The 9520-nt window shown below is 35.6% G+C and overlaps 1 protein-coding gene across 2 annotated transcripts; it reads left to right on the top strand.

Annotated features, from left to right (window-relative positions):
• Positions 1-2514: 2514 nt before the first annotated feature.
• LOC112045229 (E3 ubiquitin-protein ligase Hakai) lies at positions 2515-9207 on the top strand. Of its 2 annotated transcripts, none has more exons than XM_052882347.1 (9): positions 2515-2904; positions 2991-3250; positions 4108-4295; positions 4547-4621; positions 5389-5490; positions 6149-6259; positions 7059-7184; positions 7423-7691; positions 8505-9207. In XM_052882347.1, the coding sequence occupies exons 2-9, from the start codon at positions 3040-3042 to the stop codon at positions 8506-8508; spliced, it is 1086 nt and encodes a 361-aa protein (XP_052738307.1). In that variant the 5' UTR covers positions 2515-2904; positions 2991-3039; the 3' UTR covers positions 8509-9207. The 2 variants fall into 2 exon arrangements, with proteins under 2 accessions (XP_052738307.1, XP_052738306.1); XM_052882346.1 differs by having other exon boundaries at positions 2516-2795.
• Positions 9208-9520: the final 313 nt, after the last annotated feature.

The raw sequence follows: 9520 nt of genomic DNA on the forward strand, positions 1-9520 counted from the left end.
TATGACCTAGTATATGCTATAACTTAAAAATACACTTCAATTTTATTTTATCCTATTGTTCTCAAAATCTTGAAAACCGCTTGATGTACTAAATGGAAGTTTAACAGGGAAGTAATTTCGTTAAGAACTGATTGTACGAAGTCCGGATTAAGGGAGTCAAAGGACGGAAGAATTCGCGGGCGACCGCTAGTGTAGTGTATAAACTGTACAATAATTACCATCGTCTAGAATCGCCTCTTCTCTTTTTTAGGTGGAAAAGGGAATATAACATGGCCAATATAATTTTGAAATACCTACTTACTTATTCGTAACGTAATATCGCTTCGATTTCGAGGGTACAAAACTCGTACTAAGGATAAAATGTATACTTTAAGTACTACTTAGTTGACTACAATTGTTACGTAATAGTCATACTTTTCACGCTATTTTTATAACAACAAGGTAAAAATAAATCTTCGATTTGACATTTTCTTTTTAAACTACAATGGTTTAGCTTACATTCGCAAACCAAGTTGATGACACAAGCTTTTGCTTTCAAATAGAGACTCTACTGAAACTAAATGTATTTCTATTTTAGGCTGAGTCTAAACTATTACCAATACGCTAAAAGCTTAAAGTAAACTGAAGCTGCAGACTACCTGAATAAATAATAATAGTTACATTCTGGTAGATATATTATTTATTACATAGATTGAATATCCAATAAGAGTCATAAGACTTTCGTGAATTCATGTGTTATCGTTAAATACATACTTAAAGAGATAGATATAATTTGTTATATTCTTGTACTAATGTCTAGTTCGGACTACTTTGGTATTTTAGTCGAGTACGATGGATTTTTGGGCGGTAGCAAGTAGTTTAGTATGCTACTCGACTAAAATGCTAAAGTAGTCCGAACTCGGTCGAAGGCTTTAAGCCTAGTTGCATAATACTTAGTAGTTAGCATAGGTCAAGAGATATGGAAATCTTGACCTAGGCCAAGAGCAAAGGGACACCTTCATTTTGCTCAAAATAAAACACGGTTTGATACTACTTACCATTTTAAAGACGGGATATAAAGCAGCAGCACCATTCACTTCAAGGTCAAGAGGAATGCCGAATCCGATTAACCTTCAAACACGATATTTATAGACGTCGAACACCAGTAGGTAGGTACTGCAAATGTAGGTACCTATTTCATACAGTATTAAGAACATCATAAATTGCTTGCGGCTATCTTTAAAACTTATTAATTGCTTCCTCAACTTTTGCAGCTGTTTTATGGTAAATAAATCACTGATAGACAAAGATTTTATACTATTATAATTTATAGATAGATAAATTAAATACATAATGTAAAAACTATATATACATATTATATCTATCTATCTGTATCTGTATCTATATCTATCTATATATCTATCTATATCTATATCTATATCTATATCTAATTCTATAATTATTCGCAATTTGAAATTTTACTTATACTATTTGTAAAACCAAACGTTACCGTGGCATAACGGACGCCAGCGCCATCTAGAATCTATACTTATAATACGAATTCTGTACATTTTGTACATTCTGTACATTTTATACATTCTGTACATTGATGATATTTTCAAAATTTTTGTTGGGGGGCATTATACAATCAATACTGAAGCTAAAAATATTTTTTTTTCGATTTTTTGTCTGTCTGTCTGTTCGTGTTTTTTTGTTATTCGGGCATCACGCTGAAACTACAGAATGAATTCAAATGAAACTTGGCACGGTTATAATACGGAGAAGGTTATAGGATATTTTTTATTGCGAAAAGAAAATGAAAAGGGGGTGAAATACGGGTTGAAAGTTTATATGGAAAGTCCTTCGTTTGTAGAGCTACAGTTTCTTCATAAATCATAAAAAAAATACGAAATATAATGGGGATTCAAAAATTTGAAATCTATAAAGTGGTGAAATAGGGCTTGAAAATTTACATTGATTTCAATGCGGACAAAGTCGAATTGTAATTAACAACAAAACGAAATGTAATTAACAATAATTTAATTAAAAACTTAAGAAAAAAGTTTATTTAAGCAGATGTCAAAGAGACGCGTGACCACAGATCACTATAGACTAGAAACGCGTGACGTTTATTTTTTTTCGTGGGTTTTCCGGCTGCTTGTAAAGACTCGTTCTGGACCTTTCTTTGTTCTGTGGCATTAAAAAGACCTAGAGCAACTTCTTTCTCTTTGCCTAGAACGGAAGAACCTAGAACCTTTACCTTTACTTATATGTAATCAAAGAACGTAGTATCTATTAGTATGTAGTAGGTAGAACCGTAGAACCCTAAGCTGAGACTGAGAAGTGGCTTTAAAAACAACAAACGTTTTAGCAAACAAACCAAACAAACGCTGGCACTGGCAGTTTCTGTTTCTTTTTTTCAAACATTTTTGTCAAAATCTGACATTCATTTGTCGTCTGTGGTTGGTAAAATCTAATTTATTGACATTTCTAGTCTATAGTGATCTGTGATTGACATGACATGACATTTGCTAATGTGTTATGTGTTTGCTAAGTTTGTTTTGTTCGTTGTCTGTGGTAAAGTATTGGAATTTGAGAGTTTGAGACTTCGAAAATGTAATTTTGCCTATATTTTTCTAATTTGTTCCTGATTTACTGAATAAATATTGTATATATTTGTGTAATTATATTAACCTTATTTGGAATAATCGCACATTTAAAGTTATTCAAGTTCAAGTTAGGTTAGCTTGGTTTGGAAATTGAAGCTGTGAATTGCACACGTCAAGTAAAAATAAACAAATAACGAGAAAAGACAGGTTAAGAACATATTTATTAATTTCGTTTTAATAATTTTGTGAATTTTTCAAAAAGGCCAAGTAAATAATCACAAGATTTTTTCTTGTTTACAATTTAGCGTCAATTGCGGTAAGATCATAACAGGTCTTAATAAAATGCTTTGATTTATATTCTATAATGAGAAATGAGAAACATAAATTTACTACATATTACAGATCCGTAAGTTAAAGTTGAGTGAGAGAGAAGAGTTTTTGAAGCACTAAAATGAACGGTGAGAAGAGAAACTCCCGCGGGAGGGGTAGAGGTCGAGGACGGGGGAGGGGACGCGGTCGAGGGCGCGGGAGGGGCAAGAAGGTGGCCAAAGTGATGTCTTCTGATGAAGAAGAGTGCTCTGTTGAGGAGACTGTACAGGACCAGGAGGAAGCCATGGTAGAGGATGTTAAAGAGGAGCCACAGCACAATGAACCTGTTAAAAGTAAGCATTTTTTTATTATACACTTTAGCAGCATGCCTGTTCAAGTTAATAATATGACGCCTACATCATAGTCTGTGTGATATGGATAATTAGAAAACTCCGAAGTGGATTTACAATGTCATCATCAATTATTGACATTGATTGTTCTTTCATCAGACACTTCAATAATCCTCTTTCCCTTGCTCTTCTCCAGGTGACTCCTGCAGTCTGTCTGAGGTCATCCTCATGTCATTGACAGGGGTGACTTGTTTTCCTTTTTTGTGTGCTAGGATACCACTGTCACTTCTCTGGTCCACTTATCTCTTTTATCCTGTATGAAGTGTCCTGTCCACTTCCTCTTATAAGCTTCTTAATTGTTACTGCCACATCTCTCACCTTGATCTTGCTTCGAATAGTGGAGAGTCTGACTTTGTTTTCATATTTTTCTCGGCCAGAACCCAAGTTTACCAACCATAGGTTAAGCATGGCAAAATGCAGGCATACTTTAGACTTGTTTGTTATGTGGATATATTTATTTTTCATAACCTTTTTAATAGACCAGTAGCTTTTCCAACTCTTGCATGCTTCTGTCTATTTCCTTTGTGTTTTGTACTATTGATATTTTTTGTATTGAGAGTGATATTACTGGATCAGTAAACATGTTGTAATTGAGTGCCTAAGCAACAGGTGGTCCAGGTTAAGAAGGAACCTCCTCACAATTATCACCATCTGAAGAGTCTGCTTGTTTCTCCAACCTTGATCCAACAATCAAGCTTTTTAAGGTGTTGCTCAAACCTTTCCCTATAAGACCATTGACTAGAATGACTATCTGGACAGTAGGCTTAATATTATTTTCTTTAACTTCCTGTTATTTTTAGTGGAAGTGCCGTCAGACATATCTCAGCTGGAAGCCCCAGTGTTCACGACCCTGCAGCGAGGTCCCCCCGAGCCTATGCTGCGCCTGGACTGGAGCCACCGTGCCACCCTTATTGGGGAGAAAGTGCTCAATCCCATGATATACTGCTGTGATATATGTTCCAAACCTATACTCATTTATGGAAGAATGGTGAGAAATATCATAATAACTAGCAGGATTTATAATACTAGCCATGCCCCGCGTTAAATGGAATTTGGTAATCTACAAAACAATTATAAAATTCATTGACAATTACCAAAACAAAAATAAAGAAGTGGTATTTTCTTTTTGCTTTTTCTTATGTTCATTTTCTTAAACCTTCCTTGCAGTTTGCGGTTTTTAGTTTTAGCAAAACATGTGGTCCGGTGAGGTTAAAAAAAATGTGTAAAATCTTGTTCCAGATCCCATGCAAACATGTTTTTTGTTTGTCATGTGCGAGAGCTGATCATACACATTGCCCGCGCTGCAGAGAAAAGGTAATATTATTATTTTTAACTTATTATTTAATAAGTTCTGTCCAGTGGTTCAGATCATTAGGTCGTAGATTTGAGCTATATGTACAATATGACACTCCTTCTGTGCCTCACACACATCATCAACATCCTCCTCTCTGTCAAGAGTGCAGCAACAAAGAAGAATATATAAAAATAATCATTATAGATCAATCCTGAAGCTTTGCAAATCACATTGCATCAGGCTGGTGGGCCTTTCCTATATATATTATGGAACTTGCCCTGTAGTTGGCCATTAAAACAGGCTGATAATGATGATGATGACTTCTGAATAAATGATATTTCTTTATTATACCAATCTTAATATATAAATGCGAAAGGTCATTCATCACGAAATCTCGAAATTACTTGACATACAATGGTGAAATTTGCAGGGAGGTAGTTTATAGTTAGCATTTAAGAACAGATTTTGGGATAGGGACGGATTAAGGATTCCAAAGAAGAAATACTTCAATTGTTAAACCAAGCACAATCGTTTTTTTCACATGGTTCAAGGGTCTTATAGTCTTGAGAATATTGTATTAATTTCAACTCTGTACCTCCATGTGTTCCCAAGATAAAGGATATTGACAGACACAACAAAGTGATCTTATAAAGGTTCCGTTTTGTTCCTTCTGAGGTACAAAACCCTAAAAATATCATTTAAGTGCAAACCCTTTAAGGAACATGACATATGTTCAATAAGTAGTTACAATTAGTGTAAGTTAAATATGAAACTGAATTATTTGCAGGTGTTGCGAGTAGAACAAACAGGTCTGGGAACTGTGTTCATGTGCACACACTCGGGGACTCGGTATGGCAACACTGGCTGTAGGAGAACTTATTTGTCACAGGTAAAAACAATTAGTAGTTAACATTTGATTAATTACCTATATTTAAAGGTAAAATGCAATCAAATCATAAATTAAATAAGGTATACAAACCTTAAATAACATAAGGCAAGGAATCTTTATAATGCCCTACCGCCGCGCCCCTACTTTACCGCTGACACCTAAAGCTTTTATTGCGCAGTTTAAAACATTTTGTTCTGAAATTATAAAGTTTGCATCCAATATAATAATAATAAAGAATCATTGTTTTATAAGTTTTAGATACGAAAGTTTTGAATTGTCATTATTTTTTATATTTACGTGTGTGTATTGTCCTTATTTTTTATATTTATGTGTGTGTATTTTAAAGTAAAGGTGATAAATAAAATCCTCCCTGACTGCCTGTGGTAATCTATACTAATATTATAAAGCTGAAGAGTTTGTTTGTTTGTTTGCTTGAACGAGCTAATCTCAGGAACTACTGGTCCGATTTGAAAAATTCTTTCAGTGTTAGATAGCCTATTTATCGAGGAAGGCTATAGGCTATATTTTATTCCGTACTTCTACGGAAACGGGAACCATGCGGGTGAAACCGCGCGGCGTCAGCTAGTTTTACATAAAAAGATTTCAATTAATGAAGTTTTTGTTATTGATTAAATTTTGACCTATTTATTCATAACAGAGAGACCTGCAGGCTCACATAAACCACAGGCACGTCTCCTCGGGAGGAGGGGAGACCAAACAGGAGGCTGAACCTCCACCGCCTTCTGTTGCGATTGTCAAACCACTTTCTGTAAGTATTATATAAATAAATCAGTCAGTGCAACCCATTTTCGGCTCACTGTTGAGCATGAGCCTCCTTTCAAATTAAGAGAGGTTAGGCCAATAGTCCACCACGCTGGCCCAATGCGGATTGGTAGACTTCACACATCTAGAAAATTCTCAGTTATGCAGGTTTCCATGAGGAATGGATGTTTTTCCTTCATCATTTGAGGCACATGATATTTAATTTCTTAAAATGCACAATTGAAAAGTCGGAGGTGCATGCCCTGGATTCAAACTTACGCCCTCCGAATTACTTATGCACTTATAGGAGCCAAACTGCTTATCTAATTTTTTTAACTAACAAAAACTTTTATGTTTTCATGCAAAGTAATTCAAATAAGTCCGACTATCCTTTATCCATAACACACGCCTTTATCTATCCTTGATTTATTAATCATAGTGGTAAGACTGGTAATATTGACGAGATATTGCGACTGGCACTCTGCACTTCACTAGTAAGCTACTTCATGATATAAGCTAAAATAATTGTATACACCTATCTAACGTTTCTGCTTACTGTTTTACTTTACTTTTCTTTTTTGTAATGTATTTCTTTTTGTAATGTCCTATTTATTGTAATTTTTGTAATTAGTCCTAGTCCAACGGAAAACATTAAAAAATCCTACCTGGTCTCCACAATACAGAGCAATCTAGTGTGGAGACCACAGGCAATGTTATGGATTTTTGTATCTATTTTTGGTCAATAAAGATTTTATTATTATTATTAATATATTTATATAGGTTGATAACGACAAATTGTTTGTCAGGTGCCGAGCAGCGCGAACGACCCGCGCGCGCACGCGCACGGCGGCGAGCGGCGCGGGCGCACCAACCTCATCACCGTGCCCATACACGACCCGCCCGACGCGCACGCCTACTACTCCTACTACCCGGTATGTGCACAACCTCATCACCGTGCCTTTTATTTGACCTGTTACAGTTTTATTATAAGTAAGATAGATGCTCTTTCAGGTCCTGGAAGAGATCACTATCAGTGATAAGGCCGCCTAAGTATCGCATTATGCATTGTTGTTCTTTACTATTAAGATTTTAATAGTTCTTTATTTTTGTTGCAACAAATTAATTAAAATAAATAACGTATCTAATGAAGTGGTCACACTGCACACGCAGCAAACCCCGCAGCCGGTGCCGCCGCCCGCGCTGCCGCCCGCGCCCAGCGTGCCGGTGCTGCCGCACGCGCTGAGCGTGCCGCCGCCGCCCTACTACGGCGCGGCGCCCTACGCCTCGCCCGCGTACGCGCCGCCGCCCGTGCCGCCGCTGCAGAGCGCCGTGCCCATCGCCGCCGTGCCGCCGCTCGCGGACGGCGCGCGCTGGCCCGACGGGTACGCGCCGCCCGCGCCGGTGCAGCCGTGGCCGCACACGCAGCACCACTACTACAGGTAGTGTAGTACCGCTGCTCCACTATTCTTACGTTTGTGCAGTTCAATGGTGTAGAAAACGGTCAACGACTTCTATTTTAGTACTAGCGGACGACCGCGACTTCGGCCGCGTGGAAATCAATGTAAACTTTCAAGCCCTATTACACCACTTTAGGGGTTGAATATTAAAAATTTTTGAATTATTTTTTTTAAGATTTATGAACAAATCCTTTAAACTGTAACTTTAAAAATGAAGGACTTTCCATGCAAACTTTCAACCCCTATTTCATCCCCTTCTCATTTTATTTTTGAAATAAAAAGTATCATATAACCTTCTCCGTATTATGGTCTTAAACCGTGCCAAGTTTCATTTGAATTCATTCAGTAGTTTTAGCGTGATGCTCGAATAGCAAAAAAAAACGACAGACAGACAGACAAAAAATCGAAAAAAAATATTTTTAGTTTCAGTATAGATTATGTAATGCCCCCAAGAAAAATTTTCAATATATCTTCAATGTACAAAATGTACATAATTATTCAATTCGTATTATAAGTATAGAAGAATCTAGAAATCCGCCATCGAGAAAGATGGCGGATTCTGTCGTCCGTTATGCCACGCTAACGTTTGTTGTTACAAATGGTATAAGGCCTCAAATTCCAAATAAATGAATAGAATTCGACCAGTTTTATTATAAGTTTAGATTAGATTACCGACAATTTTGTATGTGAATTTGTTGATGTGATACTGGTCTTTATGTAATTAGTCTGAGGTCTATTATGATAAATTCGGTACATTATCTGTTCTCACAATAATTCCTTGTTTATTTCCAACAGGTAGCCCCCGTACCGACACGAGTCGGACCACTACCAGTACAGCGATTATGGAGCTGAGTGAATTAGTGCTTACAAACTCACACGTACTAACTGCAGATAAAATATACACTCTATGAAGTATGTTAAGTGTTATTATAAGTATTTTTAGTTTAAATAATGAACTGTTGTAATCACTTGTATTGGTCGAGTGGACCGTGATGGATCATTGTGAAATTGGATCAATATTACATATATATAAATTATTTTTAATTTAAATTCTGTGTATTGTCTATGAATGTATAGTATAAACGAATAATCTGACTGATGTATGTACATAAATCGCCATTATATGGCTATTTTTATGAAATGCTCATAAAATTAGGTACTTGTGAATGTGACAACCAGCAAAAACACATTTAAGATAATCGTTTATCAAACAGTGTTTTTTATTATTGAGTTAATTGGTTATTTTTCATGTTATTTAATTATTAAATTACGCAAAAATTAATAAACCAAACTCGAATTTTATTGTTTAATCGAAGTTTCAGTCAATTTAATTTAAATGCTATTTTTGAAACATTAAATATTATTTATCACTAGAAATGTCCATCTTAACCGTTATAACGATTTTTACAAATGATGTAATTGAAATTATCTATAAAATAAGAAAGAATAAATAGAGGATTTGTTAATTTAAATATAATATTTGTTTTACCTACAAAAACACATTTTTTTATTTCAATTACAAAAGTCAAGGAAATAGTGAAACAGACAGTGCTATTGGATTTTTTTACGTATAAATATGTATAATAGTCTGATCCGTTTACCAGTGGCGTAGCGTGCCTTGTATCAAAATTGGGGGGGGGGGGGGGAAGCTAAGTTTTCTCACAAAAGAAACAAAATTGCTTGATTAAAATAAATATGACAATGACTTAACCTATCTAGAATGTTTTCATTTGTTAGATGCACGCTTAATCAGGGAGAAAATATTGCTTTTTTTTTAATTTTGTCATTTCTAAAGCGAAACTCTATAGGCA

Source organism: Bicyclus anynana, chromosome 7 (genome assembly GCF_947172395.1).
Source record: "Bicyclus anynana chromosome 7, ilBicAnyn1.1, whole genome shotgun sequence".
Classification (NCBI taxonomy): Eukaryota; Metazoa; Arthropoda; class Insecta; order Lepidoptera; family Nymphalidae; genus Bicyclus; species Bicyclus anynana.

Bases quoted from the DNA above. Each gene is read 5' to 3' on its own strand.
- LOC112045229 (XM_052882347.1), top strand. From the start codon at position 3,040: ATGAACGGTGAGAAGAGAAACTCCCGCGGGAGGGGTAGAGGTCGAGGA. The intron at 4,622-5,388 runs GTAATATTATTA...AATTATTTGCAG, and splicing joins GCCCGCGCTGCAGAGAAAAG to GTGTTGCGAGTAGAACAAAC. The intron at 5,491-6,148 runs GTAAAAACAATT...TATTCATAACAG, and splicing joins GGAGAACTTATTTGTCACAG to AGAGACCTGCAGGCTCACAT.